The sequence below is a fragment of the Vulpes vulpes genome, chromosome 12 (genome assembly GCF_048418805.1).
Source record: "Vulpes vulpes isolate BD-2025 chromosome 12, VulVul3, whole genome shotgun sequence".
NCBI classification, from domain to species: Eukaryota; Metazoa; Chordata; class Mammalia; order Carnivora; family Canidae; genus Vulpes; species Vulpes vulpes.
Window position 1 is genome coordinate 153733412 of NC_132791.1, and position 26058 is coordinate 153759469.

Here is a 26058-nt window from a genome sequence, read left to right on the forward strand (position 1 = left end):
AATGTGCCAGGGAGCGTGCTAAGAGCAAAATGTGCATAGTCTTATATAACCCTTCTAACAGTCCTAGAGAGCAGTGCAAATAACTATGGTGTTTTGCAGATGGAGAAACTAATACTCAGAAAAGTTAAATAACTTTCAGAGCATTACACACACGTGAAGTCGCAGAGCTATTGAAACACCACTGGACTCCAAAGAGTGAGGTGCTGCTGTCAGTGCAGCCTTGTGCCAGTGACCTCACTTCTTGTGCCCCAGTCCCCCCACCCCGTCCTCTGATTGGGCTGCCCTGTTTGTCTCCAAAGTGTTATGATTCTTCTGTATGACTGTTTATGAAAATAGGACTGGCTCGTCTTCAGGTATCATCCAGCTTTTGACTCTTCCTCCCAAATCCTGACCCCCATATTATGGACTGAATATTGATGTCTCACTGCCCCACCCCCAGCCACCCAAGAAAATGCACACCTCGAAGCCCTCACCCGCAATGTGATGGTATTGAAGGTAGGGCCTGTGGGAGGTAATTAGGTTGAAATTAAATCATGAGGGTCTACCCGTGATGGGATTGGTGCCCTTGTAAGAAGAGGAAGAGAGAAGATAGCACACTCACTCTGTCTACCCCAGGAAGATACAGTGATCTGCAAGCCAGGAAACAAGCACTTACTCAGAACTGCTGTTTAAGACACCTGCTCTCTGGAATTTTTGTTATAGCAGCCCGAGCCGACTGAGACACTTAACCTAGACTTGCTGAGACATTTCCCTCTAAACATAGAAGTGAACACTCAGCTCCATGTAAGGAATATGTTGAAGTTGACCTCTGCTAGACAGGGAAATACTGTAACTATCAGAAGTCAAAAGAACTCACAGCCAGGCTGACCACATGAGAAGAAAACACAGCAAGACACTTATCTTCACTCTTGTGTGGGTTGCTGTGGCCGGGCTCATTATCATCTGTGACAAGTTGGGGGGATAAAGAGAAAATAATCTTGGGTGTGAAATATCTTTTATTTGGCCATTAGCAGTTTTCAGTGAACAGCCTGGAGTGGGAGGCCATACATTACTCTAGTGGCTTCTGCTCAGTGTCATAAAAAATGTTAATTGCCTGCTTCCTCTAGACCCTGACTTTTGACAGAGGGCTTGCTAGTTGCAGTTCCTGCAAGGCCACTCCTGGTGTGGGACCTCCGCATTGGCGACACCTTCTGCTCCAAAACAGAGTCTCAGTGTTCTTCCTAACAGCAGCCTTGAGGACTGTTCAAAACAGGGAATTTACAAAGTGCACTGGGGATGACCTCAATTTAAATTCTGAGGCGAGGCATCTCCCAGGTTATGAGGAAAGCAGGTTTGTGATGCGGTTGAGAAATGCTCTTCCTTAATGGCTCAAAGCAAAGGCAACCTTAAAATAACCATGGGTGTGACATTTACTTTATCCCATTTGGGATTTTATTCCTTGGAGACAAAGTGAAGCACACTCACAGAATGGATTTGAAATAGGGTCTGGATAGAAGAGGTGTTTAGTGGCCCCATACACTTCCCCAAAATGATTCTGACTCCAGGAGTCCACTGCCTCTTTTGAATAAAGAAATAAATTCATTCAATTATTCAGCTATAAAGTAGAGCTGGGCACTGCGGGTCCACTCTATGCCAGGCACCATGCTAGGCTCAGAAACCACAGATGAATCCGTCCCAGCCCCCACCCTGGTGGAGCTCAAGTACAGAGAAGGAGGTATGAAGACAAAGTCAACAAAGTGCCACAGATGTCGTGCAGATGCTATGAGGGAATACTGTAGGATTTATGTCGATATGTTAGGATAGTGCCGAGCTCTGGTACCTTCACTAACAATTCAAACCTAGTTCCATATATTCTGGAGTTTAGAGACTAAGCAGAAAGCTGAGTTGAAGCATATTATTACAAATGAGATAGATTCATTGGGAAAATGCAATGAGGATTATCAGGAGAGCACTCTGGATGCATCTCAGAGGGGGCCTCCCTTTGGGTTCAGAGGAGCTCTGGACACATGGTACTGTGCTGAGACCTCAGGTATGGAAGGGGGCTAAGGGGTGGAGAGAGACAGGGTGGGGCAATGCCTTGTGCAAAGGTGCAAAAGTGCGGAGCCTATGTGTATTTTGCATATGTGCAAAAGTACGCAATGTCTTGTGCAAAACTGCAGAGCATAGCCTGCATTGCACAGAGCAGGGCTTGTGGGAAGGTCTGGATAAAGGGCAGAATGTGAGAGATAGGGGGAAAGGAGTCCAAAGTGAGGTTGATGGGTTTAAGAGGGTACTTGTAGGATATATTAAAGAGGTTAATTGTAGTTGGTGGAGAATGGGGGATATGGAGGGAAGAGTGCTTCCCCCCCTCCAAAAAACAGCCCTCATAACAGAAGGTATACTTGATCTGAAGGTATATTTGAAACATTTATCAAGGAGACAAGGCAAGTCAGAGAGGAGGAAATAGCACAGGCCAAGGGCACAGAGAAGCCTGGCCCGCAGGACTGGAGTTTAAGCAGAAATGATATGGGAGGAGAGGGAGGCTGCCCATTGTAGGTGGGGTGAAGCCAATGACATTTCAAGGATGGCAGCATGATGATGAGGTGGTGTCTAGGCTGGGTCTCTTTGGAGGCAGTGTGGGGCATGGATTTGAGAGTGACCATGGAGGCTCCTCTATGGTGGCTCCTGGATGCCTCCAGATGCTTAGAGTGATATGATGTATGTGAACCCCACCTGCCCCGACCATCCATGAAAGACAGCAGCCCCTAGGATGACCAGCAGTCCATTGTAAAATTAGACATGGACCATTCTAGGAAACCCAAATGCTTTATTGTGATTGTAGGTTTGCTGTGACTCCCTGAGGATCTTTCAGGTTGTTATTTCTCAGTCAGAGAAATCTGCAGGGAAGCATTATGAGATGCAGACCCCTGCAGGGGATGCAAGATTATCTGCTGGGGATGTGGGAAATTATTAGACATCTCTTTATGTTTGGTTCTATATAGAACATTTTAAGACAAAATGAGCTTTAATGATATCAATACATAGATTGAAAGTAGTTCATACATATAAATTATACAGAAATATACCTATTTTCAATGTATAGGCTCAACAGTATTTTACTGATAGAGACGTGTGATTAAAAATATAAACCAAAACCCTGGAAATCCTGGTTCTGTGGCCTTGGGCAGACCTTTGTTTAAATCTTGGCTCTGGCATTGACCTAGATGTATCAGGTTAGGCAACGTGACTGCTCTGAATTTGTTTCTATGAAGGGACCCAGTAGATTGAGTTGACCCATATACAGACCATCCTCAAAGATTACTAGGTCCTTCCTACTAGACTCAGAGTCTCAATAGATGGTATTTCAGAATCTGTGATTTGAGTTTTGGGGTTTGTTGTTTGGTTTGGTTTGGTTTGGTTTTTTACAGATGATTGATTCTCCATTATATTAGAATGAAAAAATATCTGCAGTAGCCTACTGGCTTGTAGGCTGAGTGCAGGGCTATTTATGTTTTGTTCACCACTGTATTTCTAGCACCTTAGAACACATAGTGGGCACATAATCTGTCTTGACTCCATGAATTAAGGAATGCATGGTCAGTCCTTCCTTCAGTCAGTGAGAGCCTCATGCTTCCCTAGATGTTGTCTCGGTGGTATTTCAATATTATCCTCACAACAGAAAGTATCACAAAGAGCTCCTGTGGCCTACACAACAGAGCCCAAAAGCTTCAGGACCCCCAGGAATAGGCCCCCAAAGCCTTGGCTAGCATCATGTGAGGCTGCTTTTAATACAGTGCTTCCAAAGCATGTGAATTGGCTCAGGTTCACCCCAGACCAATCTAAGCAGCATCTGTGGGGAACTATTTGTGAAAGCTCCCCAGGTGATTCTAAAACATTGCTTGGGCTGAGAAACACTCAAGACTAGACTAACCTAATGACTCACTTTTTTTCCTGAATATCATCATACTTTATGCTTTTCTGGAAGTTTCTCCCTTCTCTGCCTGATGACCCCTGCTTCCTCACCAAGCCTCCCTCACATGTCATTTCACCTCTGTAGCTGTTCCTAATCTTCTCCCCACCAAACAATAATTTCTCCTCCCCTCAGCTCAATATGACATTTAAAGTCCTGGTCACATTTTATGAAGCTCTGTGTGTCCCCTTCTGAAATGTGGCTTCCTCTAGAAAGGAAAGGAGACTCTTTCCACACACCCAGGCACCTCAGAAAGGTAGCACATTGCCTAGCACAAAGAAAACCCTGGGTTAGTGCAATGATGATGACATGATTAGGGGGACCACACAATTGATTATCCAAGCTGGGAGGATTGAGAGCAATAGGATGATAGTAATAATAGTGTCAGGGTGAAAGGTGTACACAGGGACTGTCCCAGACAAACTGGAAGTATGATCACCCAGGTACCAATGGTCAACTTTAACTGAGCTCCGACTGTCTCTCATTGCCCTCTGTTGCTGTGTATCATTTCTTTGACCTACACAGTGACCCAGTATTAGCTACACTTCACAGAAGAAAGACACTGTGGCAGACATGGAAGGAAATTTACCCAACACAACACAATTAGGGGAGTGGTTGGGAGAGCTGGGACCAGAATTCAGGTCCTTGGAATCCACAGCTCTTGTTCTGGGCCATTAAACCCTGTTGCCTCCCAGTGGAAGATCTCAGGTCTTAGAATAGGGCGGGATGAGATTCTATTCCCAGCTCAGCTTGCAGTAACTTGAATTATATACCTCTCTGGCTTTGGTTTCTTCATTCATAGAATGATGACAATGCCTATTTCCAGTAGCCCTGCGGGGGGTAAAGGGGATAAGACCTGAGAAGATCAGGCACAGTGTGTGTGTTTATGATGTGCTTTGTCTTAGGAGAAAGATAGCTGCCAATTTACTGTAGACCGCATAAGGCATCTATTCAAATAGCTGTGACACAAAGTAAAAAGTGGCAAGTGCCGTAACAGAGTATGCAGTAAGGTCAACTGATGCCAAGGAGCCTAATAGTTAGACATAAAACCTGGGTTCAAACTCAGGACGTCAGATTAGACTATGGCAGATTTTCTTATTTTTCTTATTTTTTAAAAAGATTTTATTATTTTTGAAGTAGTCTTTACATGCAGTGGGAGCTCAAACTCACAACCCTGAGATCAAGAGTTATATGTTCTTCTGACTGAGCCAGCCAGGTCCCGACTATGTCACATTTGAGTAAGAGTTGCTCCAAAGAAGATATGCAAAAGGACAGTGAGCACAAGAGAAGATAGATACTCAACGTCATTAGTCCTGAGGAGAATGCAAAACAAAACTCTGATAATCACTAAACACTCACGAGGATGGCTAAAGCAAAAAAGGTAAATATTGGCAAGAATATCTGGTAGAGAAACTGAAACCTTCATACTTTTGCAGGTGGGATTGTAACCCGATATAGCCACTTTGGAAAAACCACTTTGATAATTTCTCAAAAAATTAAACATAGAGTTACCATACGGCCCAGTATTATACCTGATAGAGAACGGGTACTCAGGGAGAAATGGTATAATACTAAGGATTAAAAAATATGCCTACACAATAATTGATACACAGGTGTCATAGCAGCATTGTGGATAATAGCCCCCAAATAGAAACAACCTAAATGTCATCAATTGACGTGGTACATTGGTAGAATAGAATATTATTCAGCCAGAAACGAAGGGCGTGAAGTAGTTGCATAATACTATAACCAGGAATAACCTTGAAAATGTGATGAAGAGTGAAAGAAACCAGTTACAGAGGACCACACATTGTATGTTACCGTTGACGTGAAATGAAATTTGCCTCCCAAACAGGCAAATCCACAGAGACAGCAAATGGACTTAGTGGTTGTCTGGATTGGTTTGGGGGAGATGGGGAGGAACTGCTAATGGATGCAGGGCTTCTTTGGGGAGTGATGGAAATGTTATGCAATAAGCTAGTGATGATGTTTGTACAACTCTGTGAATGTATAAAATCATTGAATTATATACTTGAAAAGAGGGAATCAAGTGGTATGGGAATTATATCTCAATAAAGCTCTTATTTTAAAAATTCAGGCTCTGCTATTGGTGCTGGTCATTGATGTTATCTTCTGTAAAATAGGGCAGGTGATAGAGTCTATCTTAAAGAGCAGGTGTGAGGGCTAAATGAGAGATTGCATGTAAAATTTTGGCCCAGCAACTGGTATAGTAAACGGTCGATAATTGGTAGTGACAATGTTGTTGATTTTCCTTAAACACCTGTCCTTTCTTTTGTCCATCCTGAAGCATAGGGCCACTGGTTCTTTCAGCAGAATAAGCTGGGGATTCGTGATGACTTGGGATGCATGAAGACTGACCCTTTCCCTAATACCCTCAAATCGTATGTGCCTCTGATGGAATAGCCTTATGGCTCTGATATCTGTTATTTATTTCTTAACTAATATAACTGAGACCTTGCTCAAGATGTGCTCATGAAAAATTACCCTTTTAATGGTGGAGCGTTTAATGAGAAACTGGATTATCTACTGCATAAGTGCCCTTCATACAAATTAGCTTGGCCCTGGGTCCTAATCTAAATTGGGCTCCCTACTTTCCTCTAAATGGCCTAATATTTTCTTATTAATCTCTGCCCTCATTCACCTGATCTGGCTCTGCCCCCTTATGAAGCATCCTACTTGGTTAGAGCTCTGTGCCTTGACAAATATTTTCTTAAGGCTGTCTTTGTATCTGACTCATAGACATTTTCTGGGACATGATGTGAAGGCTGGAAGCTGTTTGTTCCATTTTCAAGCTGTCTTTTCAAAGGAGTTTTAATGCCACCAGCATATTAGGTATCAACAGATTCAGGCCAGGTGAGTTTTGGTACAATATAAAGATGGGGAAATCAGGTAGAATGAGAAGCAATTAATCATGGTGGTTAAGAGAACAAGCTTGAAAACGCATAACACAAGCAAACTATAAGCCTGGTCTTTGGCATCAGACAGATCTGGGTTCAGGTATCACTCAGTAATTTTGGGGAAGTTACTTGGCCTCTCAGATGTTCACTTTTAGCTACTCATTTATAAAAATGTGAATAACAGTACCTATCTCTAGGATCATGTCTGTGGCTAAACAAATTGGCGTATACAGTGTGCTTTGTATAGAACATAATAAATGCTACCTGGGATATAAAGCTTGGAGAAATCCCAAACAATGAAAGAGATTTGATTAGTGACTAAAATAGTGTCATGTGTTGAAGAGGCAGAGGTGATATTTGGGATAGAGGAAGATAACCTTCCCTAGAAATAGAGCAAGCCATAGGCCATTCCTACCCAACATTGCATGATAATGCAGAGAGGTGACTTGGTAGACCGTGTTGTTGAGCTAGATGTCTGTACAGAGTGTATCATGGCAAGTGTCCTCTTTGTTCATAGCTTTAGTCTCTGACATCTGCCCTCACAGAATCCTGAGGCTGAATTTTTACATTTATTATAGGTTCTGACTCATCATCCCTGTGTTATATCTGCTTTGTGGAATGTAATTCAAAGGCTTTAATATACCAGAAGTCAGGAAGGGTACACTGGGAAAAAGTACCAGCTGGAAATTAGGGATCTGGCTCTGCAGACATTTCTCCTTTGTACCCACCTCCCTCAGCATGGGATCTTCTCTGTGCTTCTTTCACTGGGCTGATAATAGTGACAACAGCTGCCATTTTCTGGGAACTTAGCATGTGAATCTGTGCTTCACATGTACTCTCTCCTATAAGTTACTATTCACAATAAGTCAGAAGGTAGATCTCTTATCCACATTTGACAGATGGGGAAACTGAGGCTAGGTAGACAGTTCAGTTGGTTTTCAAGTGAGAAAGCCATGATTTGAAATGAGGATGTCCAACTAAACCAGTACCTTCTTACACAACTGGTATAATGTGTTACACATTTTTACCTTCAGTCGCCAAAATCTTGAGCTGGTAGGGTCAGAGACTGTGTCTCATGCGTCTGTTGCAGAGAGTTACAGCATCTGGCATAGAGGAGACACTCAATGAGGGACAACTGAATAAATAAATGGGCCACAAGTTATGTTTTTTTTTTTTTTTCAGTAGAAAAGCATTACGCGATGATTAAGTATTGCTGTTAGTTTTCCTCTGTTTTAAACTCCAATAATTCTCAACTGCACATGATAGAAAGGCCTTAGTTTGCACGTTATATAGATACAGGGAGGTAGGCTGAGATATTGCTCATGTGCCCAGCTCAGAAATTCTGCCCAGTAAGAGCAGGTATGATAGAGAAGGCATTGGAAATTGAAGTCAATGATGTTCCAGGCCATGAGTCTCAGAAGACTAGAGCACCTCATGTTTTAAGAGCCACACATGCAATGCCCCATCCTTTGATGAATTTTATCAAAGTTTGATGATATTAGAAATTTTAATTCTTGTGTATTCATCTTTTTTTCTGACTGTGTGAACTTGGGACCAGCTCCTTGAATTCTGTGACCTTCATCTTCTTCATCTAGATGATGGATATGGTTGAGTTTTTATGAAGAGTGCGATCAAGTTTATAAAACATCTCCCATGAGACACTCAGTTCACAGAAACTTTACTGTCCTTATTTTATGTGGTTGTATTTGAACTTCTGGTTGATATGTCATAGCAAAATATTATGTTAATAATTACTGTGTAGAAAGGCTGTTGCAGGATATGGGCACTCCGTATCAAGTACCCTACTTCTATACACATGAGTTAGCAGAAGAGATATTGTAAAACCATTTTTTTTATAGTTGTCCCTGGATCATTATTTGATACAAAGCTATTACACTGGAGCCTCACTAAAAAGCAGCCCATGGAATTGGGTGTAAGAGGGTCTTGGACCCTAACCAAAGAGGCTCAGTGCTAATACCACTTTCTAACAACAATGTCAGACATGAACTCCTAGTAGGTGATTCTTATTTGTTAAATATCTAGCGTGTATCAAACTCTGTATTGGGTGCTTTACACATGCTGTCTAGTTTAATTATCTTAATGCCCCATTGGGGTTGGTTATTTTTAACTCTTTTATTTTCTCTTGCCTGAGAAAACTCAGAGAGAAGTAAGTTGCCTCTGGTTTTAAAAGGATATAGCCAGAATTTGCATCCAAGAGAACTACAATTACTTTCTACTTGGTCCAATGATGTGACTTCTTAGAACATAAGTGAAACCAGAGAACAAATCTCAGCACTATGGCTATTTAAAGACAGTGGAAAAAATAAAAAATAAAAAAAAATAAAGACAGTGGGACCTGAATACTTACATGCCTGAATCCTGCTTTTCTCTGTTTCTAGGTCAGGATCGCAGTGAAGCCACTTTGATAAAGAGGTTTAAAGGTGAAGGGGTCCGGTACAAGGCCAAGCTGATCGGGATTGATGAGGTTTCTGCAGCTCGGGGCGACAAGTTATGTCAAGATTCCATGATGAAACTCAAGGTACTATGCAAATATTTTACTTTCAAAATCATGGGCTTAATAGGACTGAGGGAAGGGAGTGATTATGATCATTGTGGCAAAACTTTTTACTTATTCATTTTTTAGTAAATTACTTGGTTCATTGATGAGTCAGTGCATATATTCATTGGGAAGAGATTTCAGTCATCATGAAAATGTTTATTGAGCGCCTACTATGTGGAGATATTTTCCTGAAACTGGCTTTATAACTTATGAGCATATCACATTTTATTCAATTTTATCTTCATTGTGCACTGCCTGCAAAAAGAAAAGTTGTCAAATTTTATAGTCCCTCAGATTTTATAAATCTTTACCTTTTGTTATTTTTGAACACATTTTAAGTATTTTGCCATATGATAAATATGGTAAAAGATGCTACATTAAGATAAAAGCTAATTTTATTCATTTTTATCATTCCTATTAATGTTTCAAAATACTTTGTAAAGTGTTAATTTTTAAAGTAATATGTAATGAGATTATGGGATTAGGAGATATCACAGAGAGGTTTCTGATTATAAATATTTAAAGAAGGCTTTTTTATTGAAAAATCTAAGAAAGAAATTGGGGAAAAAGTAATATATAGAATAAAATTATGTTATTAAATGGCCTTTAAAAACATGTGAAAAAGAGCATCATTTGTTCCCACATTCGGATCTTCATATAGTCTATGTTTCCTTCTTTTAAAAAGTGACTTAAAATATTGGAAAAACAAATGATTTAGCAGGACACCTCAAAAATATCTCATGCATTTAACACATATAAATTAAGTGTTTTCCTGATTATAGAATTCACAAGATGTTCATTGTAAAATATTTTGAAAATACACAAAAATAAAAGGAAAAAATTAAAATCACCACATAAAATCAGTGTCCACATTTTTGTGTGTAACTCACAATCTGCCTTTGTATATTTATTTATTTTTTAAAGATTGTATTTATTTATTCATGAGAATACACAGAGAGGAGAGGGAGAGAGGCAGAGACACAGGCAGAGGGAGAAGCAGGCTCCATGCCGGGAGCCTGACGTGGGACTTGATCCCGGGTCTCCAGGATCATGCCCTGGGCTGAAGGTGGCACTAAATAGGTGAGCCACCTGGGCTGCCCTATTTATATATATTATATGAATTGCAAACATATGTAATGCACTTGGAATTACTACTTAGATAGTCTTTTTTTTTTTTTTTTTTTTTTTTTAGAGAGAGAGATTTTATTTATTCATGAGAGACACACAGAGGGAGGCAGGCTCCGCGCAGAGAGCCCAGTGTGGGACTTGATCCCCAGACCTGGGATCATGCCCTGAGCTGAAGGCAGACACTCAGCCGCTGAGCCACCCAGGCATCCCACTATTTATACAGTCTTATATCCTGTTATTTTTTTTCTCATTTAATATTATGAGAACTTTTTTCATACTTTGAAATAGTCACTCAGGATGCAACTTGGTCAGTGTAATTTTTTTAAGTATAAAAAAAGAAGAAGAAAAAATATATACACAAGGCTGGCCAAGTGCCTCCAAGTATGAACTGGGACAGGATCTGTAAAACACCCTCTGTGTTGCCTTTTTTTTCCTATTTGCTTAATAAATTGGAACTCTTATTTTTATTTATAGTATACAAATTTTCTCAGCAATTTAAGATATATATAAGATGCTAAGTATCTTGTAGTATGGCTGTAGAAATCATTTTTTATTTATTATTATTTTTTTTAAAGATTTTATTTATTCATGAGAGACACACAGAGAGAGAGGCAGAGACACAGGCAGAGGGAGAAGCAGGCTCCATGCAGGGAGCCCGATGTGGGACTCTATCCCGGGTCTCCAGGATCACGCCCTGGGCTGAAGGTGGCACTAAACCGCTGAGCCACCCGGGCTGCCCCAGAAATCATTTTTTAAAATCTTAATTTACTTTTAAAAAATTTTTAAGCAGATTTTATTTATTTATTTGTTTGTTTGTTTGTTTATTTATTTATTTATTTGAAAGAGAAAGAAAGAGAGAGCATGAGTGTGAGCTGGAGGAGGAGGGAGAGAGACTCTGAAGCAGACTCTGTGTTGAGCACAGAGCCCCATGTGGGGCTCGATCCCACAACTGTGAGATCATGACCTGAGCCAAAACCAGGAGTCAGACACGTAACTGACTGAACCATCCAGGCACCCCAGAAATCTTAGTTTTCTAAACTACATACCCATTATTTATTTAGCTGTTACATAAGCAAGCTTTATTTTAATAGTTATGTGTCTATTATAAGGTATACTAGAAAAAGGTTTTAAAAGACCAAAATCATGATTTCACAGACTGTCACCTTGGAAAAGGTTAATGTTTTCTTTCTTTCCTTTTTTGTTTTTATGATTAAGCAGTGTTACGAGATTTGAGGGCAATCTCATAATGAGCTCTTTTTCTGTTAAGCTCAAATCTGATTGATAAGTAGATAAAGAAGTCTGACAGGAGGACCTCTAACTCCAACCTTCTGATTGATAAATGCTGGGATGGAGGGTATAACGTGAACATACGGCCACAGTGGGCATCCTGAAGAGACACGGGCTGTCCCATGTAGTCTGTGGAGCAGTTGGATAACTGCAAGCCTTCTTGTTCCCACCAACCACTGTCCTGTCCCAGAGCAGGACTTATGATACATGCATGAGATCTGAGCAGAACACAGCCTCTCTATCAGTGGGCAGATTGCAGGGAAAACCCAGAGGAGACTGAGCCTGGGGTCCTCAGCTTCTCTCCAGACTTCCATCAGGTAGAGCCATGCCTCCTACCCCAGGGAGACCCTAGTCAGTGAAAGGAATGAAGGCCCAGACCTTCATTTTTGCTGAAGTCCCTCCTTACTTAATATGAGGCCAGGTAAATGAGATTTGCTCCTAGCAAATATTAAATAAAGGACATCAGGAAAAACCTCCCAACGACCTGGTTCTCACCCAGAGCCACGAGTAAGTCTGCTGAGGAGCTGTTGCTTCTTCTCTCAGCATCCTGCTAGATTGCCATTCACCAGGCATCTGTCACAAAGCACCTCGTTGGCCAACTGCCTTCACGGAAGCACTGAGTTCTAAGTGGCTTTGAGCAGCAGCCTGCCTGTGCTCTCTGAAGGTCCTCTGTCAGCATTAACGTTGACTCAAGCTAGCTGGACCAGGCCCAGCAATGATTGCTGACCTTGTGCGTGTGTTACCTGCAGTGAAGTGCCCCATCTGTCACCCCTTATAACCATGAGGTCCCCAAAGCCCTGGGAATTTGTCCTACCATAACACACTCCTGTCAGATGCGCTGAGCTTGTTGAGGGGGTTCTTGATTCCCAGACAATTGTGTTTCATTATTTGCAAGTTCCTGAGAAGAATGTTGACATTTCAGCTCCCAGTGGTTTTTCTTTAGGAAACAGAAACATAAATGATCGATTCTCCATTTGGCCACCTGCCCAGGAAAGAAAGAGGCAGAGAAGTACAAAATGCCTGTTAGCCTTGCAAAAGGGCCCACTTGTTCATATTAGGCCATAGGAGAAATAAAAAGAAAATCTGTTTTTCTTTGCTAGACTCTGAGGCTGGTACCTTTTCTTGTTTTAGAGAATTTTCTTTTGGATTACAGAGATTTGAGAGGGGAATCCTATTCCGAGGATGAGTGGACTGTCACCTATCCTCTAGCTAAACACCATCATCGTCATGTTTTAATTTAGAATCAACATAAGCATTTTCCCAGATAACATCTCTGAAATAGATATTAGCCTCTCTGTTTTAGAAATTAAAAATCTGAGATTGATAGAAGTTAAGGGATTTGCCCCACCTTCCTTTAACCTGTGTTAACCCCAGAATTCAGACCATGATATTCAACAAGACATAGTTTAGTGCTTAATTATATTCTTTTTTGTATCTGCATTTAACTTATCTTTGTTTCCCAGTGAGATTTTAAGCCCTTACTGATAAGTTACTACCCAGTCTCCACATATCATTGACTTACAAAGTAGTCAGCTTTTTTTTATTTAAGATTTTACTCATTTATTAATGAGAGACAAGGAGAGAGAGAGAGAGAGAGAGAGAGAGAGAGAGAGAGAGGCAGAGACACAGGCAGAGGGAGAAGCAGGCTCCATGCAGGAAGCCCAATGTGGGACTCGATCCCGGGACTCCAGGATCACGCCCTAGACTGAAGGCAGGCACCCAACCGCTGAGCCACCCAGGGATCTCCAAAGTGGTCAGCTTTTAGAGATGTTGGGCAAAACAGTGGTGTTTGAGACTCCAGGAGGGGATGAGATCTCCCAGAGACAGTGCCTGGAGGGCTAATTACAGAGCTCTAAATATGTCAGCTGGGGTCCTATAAGAAGCAGAGCCCACCTTGGCTAGGTCAGAGGAGGACATTTGAATGAAAGAGCCACTTAGAAAGGGTAGGTAAGGTTAAGTAAGGTACAAGGGATGGTTAACCTCTCAGACACCTGCAACAGTGAAAGCAATTACCACCCTAGAAAGAAAGATTACTGAAACCCAAGCAGAGCAGGATTGAGGAGGAAGTCCTCTCCCTCACCAAGCAGAAATATAGGCACAGCCAGAGATGCAGCACAAGGAAGGAAAGGATGTAGATGGAATACCCTGACCTCTCTCCCCATCCACCTTCTAATCTCTTGCCTCTCTTGCATGGGTGGAACTCAACTGGAAGCCAGATGACAGGAAGCCCAGAGTACCAGGGAATGCAGTCCACAGGGGCCAGGCTCTGGATACAAAACAGAATAAAGTCTTTAAATTCTTTTTTAACCGGAAAAAGTGAAATTTGGGGTGAGTTATTTCCGAGGCTTGTATAGCTGATAACTAGGAAGGCTGAAATTGGAGACCAGCGTTTTTAAATCGTAGATCATTCTGGAATAGCATACTAGGTTTTTGGCCATTCGTGCCTAAAGCCTGTTGTATTTTCCTTCCTGTTTTACAGGATCCATGGAGATCACAGCCATCCCATTATGTGTTTGCACCATGCTGGGGGAGGTTTCTCAGAGCCCTTTCTTGGGCTTCCCCTTTCTGATCCTCACAGCAATCCCAGAGCTGGACAGGGCAGCCAGTTAATCCTGCCTGGTGTCCCTGACCTCTTGTGTGTCAGTTCCTTCATGGAGATGCTACCTACGTGTGACTCCCTTAGGGATGCCCGTGTCAGCTATTTCACACATGGCATTGATTCATAAGAAGAATGTTACTACCAGTAATAATAACTGTTATTCACTGAGCTCTTCCTACATGCAGCTTACTTGCTTAAGTCCTGCGTGTGCATAACTGTTTTCAATATCTGAACACCCTTACAAAGTAAGAAATGTGATTATTATCATTTAAAATTCCCCTTCACTGCAGAGTCTGGTTGCTGGTGGATCCCCTCTGCTCTTTGCAGAACATTTTTGACATATCTGTAGTACATCATGTAGTCTTTTCTCCCCCATCTATGTTTTCTAAATAAATAAATAAATAAAAGCTCTTGAGGAAGGTTATAACAGAAAGAAGCCCAACATTGGAATCCAAATATCTCTAGTTTGAATTTTCTTTCTGTCTTCTTAGTTCCTTGAGGTTTGGGGAGATCACTTGCCCCCCTGGCCTTATGTTTCCTTATATATAAACTAAGCGAGATCATTTTTACTTCTCAGGATTGTGGCCTGGGCTAAATTATATGATACGTAAGAGAACTCGTAGCACGTAGTGTAGCTACTCAAAAAAATGCCTACTGTATTTTCCAGATTTCCAATGGTGACTTAGTCAGGTGGCAAACAGTGAGTGAGGCACTGAGACCCAAAGGGCACATCCATCCACATCTTCTGACTCCCCAGTCCGAGCTGTCTCCTGGACCGCCGCTGCTGCTGCTGCGTGCCAGCAATGAATAATCTCATGGTGGAGATGAGACCGTGAGGCGTGCTGTCTGCTAGCACACTTGCCTGGACTTAGTGCAATTTTTCAGAGCTTGACTCAGGGTCCTGTCTCACAGGAGAAACATGCTTGATAAAATTGGAGTTTTATTTCCCCAAAGACAGCACTGCAGGGATAGTCCTTCCCTCTTTCATTTGTCATGTAAAGCCACCACCAGCCACTGCCCCAAGCAGAAAAGCTCCCGGAACATGTGTGTGTGCTCTCCCTATCCTTTTTTGCATACAGCTGCATTCGAGCAGCACATTCTTTGGCACCAGGAAGCAAAGGGGGGCATGATCTGGGCAGCACTACTGTGTGCCAAGAGTCACGGCTGTTGGTGTGGCAGTGGTTCAGAGAGCTAAGGACCGCAAGGACTCTTCTTGATCAAAGGTGCCACCCTCTTCCCCACCATGGGCTGTGATGTTCTCGCCTAAGAGGAGTTAAACAAGAAGGAAGGGCTCCCCGCCCTTTCGACAGTCCTTTCTGTCCTTCCAGTCGTTTCGTTTATGACGAAGCCACTTCCAGTTCTTGTGTGTGTGTGTGTGTGTGTGTGTGTGTGTCTGGAGATCTGAAGCTGGAAGTTTCAGCTGTGGAGGGGTGGCAGCATAAGGTGTTTTATTCCAAACCCAGCCAAGAACACAGCGTTCAGAGTGGAGTTTCCCTAGGTTGAGAGTCTGGCGGGCCTACTCAGTTTCCTTTTTGAGGAAGAGGAAAAGCAAGGAGAGAGGATAATGCAAAGCGGGGGTGGTTCAGAGACAGTGTCCCCAGTAGGGTGGCATGAGAAGTAAGAATTACCCCCTGGGACTGCTAAAACATACTTTGGCCATTCTCCCCATGTTCCATAGAATCATCCTCAGGGAATTTACGGAAAACCGGCGCACATCAAGGACTCTAGAAATCTCTAAGCAAGGAAGTTACAGAGACAGAGGACCTAGCTTTGGGAGTGAGTCACTCTCTTTAACTATTTAGAGGAACAGGCATTGCAGGAGGGATCTCTGGTCAGAGTGTGGCAGCCCCAAGGGGCTGAAAGAGCAAGGCTGAGGAGGGTTACGTACACAGAGAGATCTGGGCTTGCTAGAAAGAAGACCCCCCCACCCCCACCCCCACCTCGCCCATGGAGAGGATTAAGTGCTCCCTGCACCAGGAGTCTAGTGAGCTGAGTTGTAGTCCCAGCTCTCCGCCAGGACCCTGTACCACCCTGTACTGTCCACACCCACCTCCCAGGCACCACTGTCCTCATCTGTCAGCTGGAACCTTGGAAGATCCTCTTGAGCTCTGACATTCCCTACATCTGCAAGGGTGTAAGTGGCGATTGAGAATGAATGGGTGACTCAGGAGGGAGTGAATTTCCTGCTAGACAGTCCCCAAGCAGCATGCAGAGCACAGACTTTTAGGGACAGTCCTCCATTCACCAGAAGAAGTTAATTTTCATGCCATCCCTGTAGTGTGTTCCAGGCACTGTACTAGATCCTTGACCTAGATTTTCTTGAATTCTCTCACTCACACAAGGGCAGTGTTTATGCTTGAGGATGTGGGAGTGAGAATTAAGTCATCTGTCTAAGATCACAGAGAGCTGGAAGCAGGAGCCAGCTGTTCTGATTCCAATACCCCAAGTGAGGATAACCAAACATCCTCAAAGGGATGCCTCGAACCCGTGCCTTCTGGTCATCTCTGTTCCTAACACTGCTGGCTCTCTGCCACTGAGGTTGTGAACATGCTGTACTGACAAGAGTACAAATGACTGGTCTCTCCCAGAAACATGATATCATGATTATTTTAGACTTCTAGAATTACAACTGCTAATAGTTGGGCTTGATCTTGCACTCAATGGAGGCGAACAGTGTTGAAGGGGCTAGAAGCACCAAAACACAATGCAGAGACAGGAAGGCCCCCATGCAGAGTATAAATGCCTTGGAATGTCCTCACCCTCTGAGTGGTATCCTCATATGAAGCCCACACTTACCTGTCACTGGCCACCACAGGAGCTGGTTTGAAAAGCACACATCTTTGCTCTTCACTTGCATCATGTCAACTTGGGAAGAAGTCTGGATAGCACATTCATGTCACAGTGATTTACAGAGTGCCTCTTCCCTCCAGGGACAGTCCCAGGCACTACTTGTAGAGCAGCAAGCAGTATCGCTGCCTTTTGTGATGTTTACCTTCTGACTGACTCACATGCATATCTTTGGTTTATAAAAAAAAAGCTTGGAAAAGTGGGGAAACAGATGCATTGATAAATAGAATGCATTTGGTAGGTACCTTCCTACCAGAAAGGGTAAAGGAAAATAGGAAACATATGTGGTAAAAAATATTGCAAACCATAAGCATATAACTCTGATGATCATATTCTTCCAGACAAAATGGAGACATGCAGTCTGGCAATGGTTTTTATTTTCTTTCTAATCTTGAAAATTGATTCCTAGGGAAACTTTCTCCAGAAGTATAATGATAAAATCACATTGAGGAATATATTTTGTGATTCATCTTTATGTAATAGATTGAAACCACATACAATATGAAGCCCAGCAAAATACAATTAATGAGAGGATCATATTGTGTATATCTTGGGGTCTTGAATGCTGAGCTGGATATCTAGGCACAAAGTAGGCTTTCTATAAATCTTGGGTTGTCATGTGAATTAGTGTTCAGGTTTCTATTTATACAATGTTAGAGATAACATTAGGGTAAGTATTAGCCTAAAATGTCAAGGAGAGGCAAACACACCAGGCAGGGGCTAGGGAAGCATGGAAGGAGCGAAGGGAGAGGAGTGTGTGTGTGATGGGTGGCATTGGCTGATGGTATCTGACATGCCTTTGGGACTGGAGGGAATCTTCAAATGAAAACACTCAAGTAAAAACCTTGTCCTTCCTTTCAACAGGGCGTTGTTGCTGGCGCGCGTTCCAAAGGAGAACACAAACAGAAAATCTTTTTAACCATCTCCTTTGGAGGTATCAAAATCTTTGATGAGAAGACAGGGGTAAGTAAAAGAATCACATGGCATTGTGAAATTGAATCCATTGACAGATGTGCCCTTAAAAGCCTCTACTCTCTGGGCAGGAATATCAAACAAGCATAAAAACACATAAAGCGACTGACAAACTTGATCAACTGTGATCGTCCATCAAAGGGAAGCTCTTCCCTGACTTGGCCACAGTGTTTCTAACAGTGTGATTGTGATAAAAGTGTCAAACAGTCCCCGTAATCTAACAGGAGATTGATGAGCTTTGAAGTGCGGTGGGTAATGTGACAGTTTAACTTAAATTTCTTTGTGTGTTGGCAACTTTAATGACATGCATCCTAGAGGGAGACACATGAATGTCTTTTGACTTGGTCAAAGCATCCAGACTCTCCTGAGGTTAACCTGTGCCACCTTGCAATTACTGTAATCGAAAAAGAATGGAGTTTTCAATCTTAGAAAAATCTGTCACTACATGACCAGGAAATGTAAGGGCTGATATGTTTGTTGAACCCACCAAAGAAATGGTTTGTGTTCTCATCAGCCCCCAGCAGCAGTTAGCTCCCACATTCAGCTCCAGGGCTGCCCTGACAGTGCTGGTGCTGTTCATGGATGATAAGGGAAAAACAGAAAAATGTTCTATGATCTGTTTAGTGCAGAGAGCAGGAGTCAAATGAATATGGTTTTTTTTTCTTTTATTCATTCAGTGCTTTACAGCTTATAAAACATCATTATATATGTCACCTCCTTTGCAGTTCCCGTTAATTTTCCAGTGTTGTGTAAGCTAGCCTCAACTAGCCAAGTTACTTGACCTTAGTTATTTTGCATTATATTTTCTTCCCTTTGTTCTGACTCCTATTAGGGTACCATCCGGGTAGGAGGATGATAATTTAACAGTAAAAATGGGTTTTGGAGAGAAGTGATTTCTGAGGAATTAGTAATAGAACTGATATATGTATACCCAGATTCATACTGGCATTATTCACAGCAGCTAAAAGGTGGAAGCCATCCAGGCATCCATCAGCAGATTGAGTAGATGCACAAAACATGGTGCCTATATCCAATGGAGTATTATTCCATGGCAGAGAGGAAGGAAGTTCTGACACATGCTACTACACAAATGAAATGTTAAAACGTTATACAAAGTGAAATAAGCCAGTTATAAAAAGACAAAGTCTGTGGGATTCCACTCAAATGACATATCTAGAGAAATGAAATTCAGAGAGACAGCAAGTACAGTGGTGGTTGTGAGGGCCTGCGGGACATGGAGGGGCATGATGAAGAGGTAGTGGTTGGTGAGTATGAAATTACAGTTTGGGAGGAAGAAAATGCTGCTCGCGCTGAATGGCTGGGGTGGCTGCACAACGCTGTCAGTGCACTTTACGCCACTGAACTGCATGCCAAGAAATACTTAAAATGGCAAAGTTTGAATTATGTACAGTTTACCACTATAAAAAATAACTAGTGATAATTAGTCCTCCTCATGGGGTACCTACTGTATACTACGTGCCTTTCAGTCTCGTTACATACATGATTCAGTTTTGCCCTCACAGCAGTCCTATGGGAAAATAATAATTATTTCATCAAGCTCATAATATGTACCAGGTATTGTTGTGAACCCCTTGTGAGTACCAACTCAGTTAATCCTCACGACAGCCCTGTGAGGGTAGATGGTGGCACCTCTCTATTTATTTTATAGTTGAAGATATCAAGGAGAGAAATGTACGTAATTTATTGAAAGTAAGTGATGATGCAGACGGGATTAGAACCCTGGTTAGTCTGGCTTGTGAGTCTTTTCACTGAGCCTCAGTGCCTGTTATCTCTCAGGATAAGTGACTTTGCCAAGGTTATCCAGCATGTGGGAGGTGAGAGTGGGATTTAGCCTCCTGATGGCCCAAGTCACTATCAGGGCACTTGACCTCTCTGTTGCAGAGAATGGTGGCTTTCCTGGGGATGCCTTAGGAGAAAGTAGTTTTTAGAATGAGGGCACGAGCAGAGGGCTGGAATACAGCAAGCTTAAGAGCCCAATGAAAGCCTCTCCTGCCTTACTAAAAGTATAGTTTCTGAAACCAGAAGAGCTTTTCCTTCTCTTGGGTAGACTACAGTTTGGAGACTTGTGCTCAATTTTGAACCTCACACTTGAGAAGGGACATAGGCAAATCAAAGAGCATCCCGATGAGGGGAACCAGGACAGTTGGTAGACTAGAAACTATGTGGAGCCAAGACTTCTTCTTTTTTTTTTTTTTTTTTTTTTTCTGAGCCAAAACTACTTCTTAACACAGGTAGAGCCTCATGGGATCCCGGGCAGCACACGTGAGGAAGAGGGCTGCAGGCTTGTAGAAACTTGTAGGACATCATTCATCCCTTAGCCTCTTTATTGGAGGGAGACAAGTAATGTGGACCAAGCCTAACTGGGAGATATATATACCCAAATACTACATCATCATCTCTGGTCTCCCTTGCCACCGTGTCAGCTGGTATAACCAGAGGGGCAGGAATGAGGTAGAATGTCAGATACTTTATCTTGTCTAGGGGCCATGTTTTTGGGCATTGCTGTTGCATTATGTAAGCCACCATGAAGCTGTGCCCAAATCATTAAAATTCCAATCACCAAATTTTAACTTATGAGATGGTTTATTATCTTGACCCAGATCTAGATCCTCAGTCAAGGGTGGCTAAACTGGCCCTCAAGAAAGATACCACCAAACTCTTGAATGCTCTTTTTGATTCTTCAGCAGGACACAAAAGGAACACCAGTAAAATCATTATTTTAGCTCAAAGCCATTTGACTTGGTGGGGACAAAAATGTCAGATTCCCGATGGAGACTCAGAAGGCAGAGTTGGATGTTTTCCGTTTGGCTTACTTCACTCCAGTTCTGTCGGATTCACATTAGGCCCCAGTAGCATCTGGCTTCCACAACCCGAGCTTGTTACTCTGCCTCAACGCAGTCTAGGGAAAGCTAGTAGAAAGGACTGAGCATGATAAAGCATGAAGCCGAAGCAACAGGGACTAGGACACCCCATATTAAGAGTGTTCATCCCTCCAAAGAGTCGTGTAGTAGCAGAAGGAGCTGACTTGCTCTGGACCCAACAAATAGAACCGAGACCAGGTGGCAGAAGTTTCTTTGAAGCAGTTTCAGTTGAGGAGGAGGAGGAAGAATTTTCTACCAGTTAGATGGACCACCTTCTGTGCTAGTGAGTTCACCATCACTTAGGAGGGTTCAGGCAACAAGCATAGGATGAGAAAATTGTGGAAGGGAGCCAAGTAGAGGATGAAGTATTGAACAAAGTCACATTGAAGTTGAATCCTGAGACTAGTTATAAAATTCTGTTTCTTCCTTAAAGTCATTGCTGTTGATGTGATTTATCTTCAGATAAATGGAGGTTTTTCAAACTCCATTGGAGATTATGAGCAGCAAGAGTTTACTAAACCCTTGTTGTTACCCAGCAGGGGACCAACTGATTGTGCCGGGTAAGAGTTTAAGTGAAGTATTTTGTCCTACATATCAAGGAAATTGAAAACTGGGTTTTTGTCATTTGGAATGACAAATTTTAGTTGTTTATCATATCTAAAGTATTCCTGCTCAAGCTTGACTGCATATTTTTTCAAACCAAAAAAAGAAACATTTGCAGAACGTGACAATAGCTAGAATTTTAAAATCCAAAAGCTGTCAAAAATGTTTTGATCCCAATTAAAGAGACCCTTTACAGCAATTTACACCTTGTCTTGAATTTCAAAGGGTTCTTGATCCCAATCCTTATTTGAGTAAATTCTGTTTTATTATTAGCATGTTGCAGGGGAATGAATCAATATTGAAAAGCTGTTCATATTTTCAGATATCTAGGTATTGATAATGTGTCAAGAGGATCAGTGAGAATGCAGAAAATGTCATATATAAACTCATTGTTATTGGTAATAGTAGGAGCTGTAGCAAATCAGGACTACTGTGGTTTCATATCAGTGTTACCAGGTCCTCAGTTCAGACCAGCGAGTACTAAGGCAGAAGTGATGTCATCTTCATTTTTGCAGATAAATAAGCTGAGATTTTAGGAGTGTCTGACTTGGCTGTCGACTTAGAACAAGCCTTCCAGTCTCAAATCTTCTGTCTTTCCAGGGAAACTCACTGACTCTCTTCTCTCTTAATTTACAGTTTTATTCCATAGAATTGCTATAATTTTGAGCCATAAAAAAAATCGTAAATACTGTAGGACCCTGATAATAAGTCTGTTTCTCAAGACACAGGGCAGTAGTCTGCCTCAACTTTCAAGATGATGTAATATCTCATTGCCATAATCACATGTGAATTTTACTTGTTCGTTTGGTTTAACCAACCCTGCTTTGGTACTACAATGTGACCATTTGACGTGCGTTACAAGAATTCTACGAAGTAGGTGCTATTATTATTATTATCATCAATTTTACAGTTGAGAAAACTGAAATCCAAATTAAGTCCCACAGTAAATTAAATAGCAAGAGCTGAGATTCAACCCCCAGCTGTCTGGCCCAGAAATCCTTCGTGCTAGTAAGACAGTACTGATGATAACATACCTACCTCAGTCTGTTTGGGCTGCTTTAACAAAAATAACATAAAGGAAGTGGCTTATAAATAACAAACATTTATTTCTCACCGTTCTGGAGACTGGGAGTCAGGTACCATGGCCCCAGCAAATTCAGTGTGTGTGTGGAGACCCCGCTTCCTCGTAGCTGGTGCCTTTTTGCTGTGTGTCCCCCACATGGTAGAAGGGGTCAGGATGCTTTCAAGAACCTCTATTAACATGACACTAATCTTATTCCAAAAGGGCTCTGCTCTCATGACCTAATTATGTCTCAAAAGCCCCACCTCCTAATACCATCACCTTGAGGGTCAGAATTTCAACATAGGAATGGGGGAGGAGCCACATAAACATTCAGACCATAGCCATACCAAATTTTATAAGTGACGTGCTTTTATATGTATTAGAGCAGATTCAGTACTCTCTCTGTTTTATTGTCACCATTATTCATTTTCATTCTGATGACCTTTCCTGAGGGAAGGTACAAGGAAGGGAGTTACAGTTGGAACTGTCTCGTGGATGGGACGTTGGCAGCATATCCAGTACATGGTTGGGCAAAAACAGATCGGATGCCTCTTCTGTGCCCTGTGATGTTGTTTCCTGGGGATTTAAAGGTGAATGAGACGTGGTCCTTGCCCTTGAGCTGTTCACAGTCTGGCTTCACCAGACTCACAAAGCAAACTGACAATTGCTGAGATACAGGTGTGAATGGAGTTGTCAGTACTCAGGGAACGGAGGCCCAGCTTTGCCTAGAATTTTCAGGAATTATTTCACAGAAAGGGGCACACCGACATGGCAGCGGGGGAGTTAGAGAGGACCAGATGAGCAAGTCAGGAAACTAAACACAGTATCTCCAAATGCACAAAAGTCTTAAAGAGAAAGATACGTATGTTCATCCTTTGCTGCAGAAAATATTTATTGAGCACCTGTATAAATACATAGATGAGCAAAGCCAGAGCTTTTTGTTCATCACTGTTGTCTATCTAGTTCGCACAATGACTCCCACATAGTAGGTGCTCAGTAATACTGCACAAAAAATTAATTGACAATGATCAAGAATCAGCAAATGTACACAGAATAAGTAGGCCAGAGCAAGGGAGAGGTGGAGAGTGACCCAGGATTGAATATTGTCTCCTGTAATAGAGGTCTAATGATGGTTTAAAAGAAGTCATTGTGGGGAAACCTAGGTGGCTCAGCAGTTTGGTGCCTGCCTTTGGCCCAGGGCATAATCCTGGAGTCCCGGGATCGAGTTCTACATCCGGCTCCCTGCATGGAGCCTGCTTCTCCCTCTGCCTGTGTCTCTGCCTCTCTCTCTCTCTCTCTCTCTCTCTCTCTCTCTGGCTCTCATGAATAAATAAATAAAATCTTTTTTTTTTTTTTTTAAAAAAAAAGGAAGTCATTGCACTTAAATTTCAGGGCTGATTTAATAATTTACTCTTCAGTGAAAACCAGATGTCACTTTCCTTGTATCTCACCAAAAACGGGACTGTTCTTCCTTCATTTTGAACTGTGTGTTTTGAATGGGCTTTGGAGAAAACAGCTCAGGAAGAAAAAGGAAGATTGCCCTGGGGAGGGAGACAGGGAAGAATATAAAGGGGCTGAAGAGCAGAGTGTTGGGCCTGAAAGTAGGGGGCATCCCTACTGTGCTAGGAGCCCCTGAAACAATATCCAGGATGCTTTTGTGTGTCCTGTCTCATTGGACACCCAGCAGTTCTGGAGGGTTTTATCGCTGCCTTTTACAGATGAGTCTCCTAAAGTTATAGGTAGGATAAGTGGCTTGCCTAAGACTATTATGTGTAGCAGAAATTGAATTCAAATTCACATTTTACGACGCCTGAGCTTGTTTTCTTTCTTTTACTCCAGAGATTCTCCACTTCATTGGTTCTTTCCCTGTGCTGAGTGTTTTGGAACTTTATGTAGCCATTATGTGGTTACAACTTTTGGGAGAGAGGGCCCTGATGCAGGAATTTATTAGGAGCCAAAGATGCTAGACATTCTATGGACTATAGGATGGGACCACGCAGCAAAAGTGTTTTCTGTGCTATATATGACTTTAAATTGTCTTATTAGACATATCTAGGTTTTTTTAAAAAACTATATTGAAGTGAATCTAAGACCTAACTATGCATATAAGCAAAGTATATCCATGTATATCCATAATACTGAATTTTCCAGAAATGCAACTGAGCTGCAAGAAAGGAGTACTTTGTTTTGTTGGATCCCCATCAAGACCTGCTCATCATTTTGGAAAACCATACCACGTGATGCTCTTCCTGTTTGAGTTACCAACATGGCACTGATGTATCAGTTTCATAGTACCTATCATGGTCACTATAACTTGACTCATTTGGCCCTTCCTTTAAAAATGTCAGATATAAGGAAAAGAACATCTGCTCTATAATATTGAATTGAACACTTCTTAAACCCAAATTTATTCATTACAAGAAAACGTGAACATGTACCAATGTCATGTTCTTCTGTTGTAGCTATAAATGAGCATTTCTATGTAGACATTCATGTTCTTTTTTATCAGAAATCATCTTCTATTTCTTTATATTATAATTAGGACATTTTGCTGTGCTTGAACTTTATATGTATAGGTAGATTATATTAATCATTTGCAAGCAATAAAGGAAAAATTACACAATATTTTTTATAAAAAGAACGTGTTTGGTCAGACAAGATTAAGAACCTCTGTCTAGACTGGGCCAAGTAATTGTTAAGTAAGAGGCATCCTACTTGGTGGACAGAGACAAACCAGCCTGAAACCTTTCCTTTGAGGAACTTCTGGTGTTGGAATTAAATCATATATAAATAACTAAAAGCTCAAAGCAAGAATAATGAATATAACAAGAGAAAGATGAAAATTATCATGAGAGTTTATTTTTTTTAAGATTTTATTTATTCATTTGAGAGAGAGAGCAAGCATGAGCAAGGAAGAAGGGCAGAGAGAGAGGGAGAAGCCCACTCCTGCTGGGTGAGTAGGGAGCCCAATACAGAGCTCTATCCCAGGACCCCAGGGTCATGACCTGAACCGAAGGCAGACACTTAACTGGCTGAGCCACCCAGGTACCCCATATCATGAGAGTTTAAAAGAAAAAATGATTTTTCTTTCACCTGAAAAATTATTAAATGATTTAGGAAAAAAAGGGCTAACCCTTGAAAAATGGACAAGATTTGAAATTGAGGATATCAGAGGACCAGTGTCTAGGCAAAGGGAATTATAGGGAGTGTTTACTAAACCTATACAGTGGGAAATTCATGAAGGAGGGCA

At 41.9% G+C, this 26058-nt stretch overlaps 1 protein-coding gene across 21 annotated transcripts in view; it reads left to right on the top strand.

Annotated features, from left to right (window-relative positions):
* Positions 1-26058, top strand: part of DAB1 (DAB adaptor protein 1) — a 1107850-nt gene that overhangs the window by 948268 nt on the left and 133524 nt on the right. For all 21 annotated transcript variants that reach the window (XM_072730801.1, XM_072730799.1, XM_072730814.1 and 18 more), the window contains 2 exons: positions 9267-9406; positions 18153-18251. In XM_072730801.1, coding sequence (XP_072586902.1) covers positions 9267-9406; positions 18153-18251 — 239 coding nt within the window. The remainder of the gene's footprint in view (positions 1-9266; positions 9407-18152; positions 18252-26058) is intronic.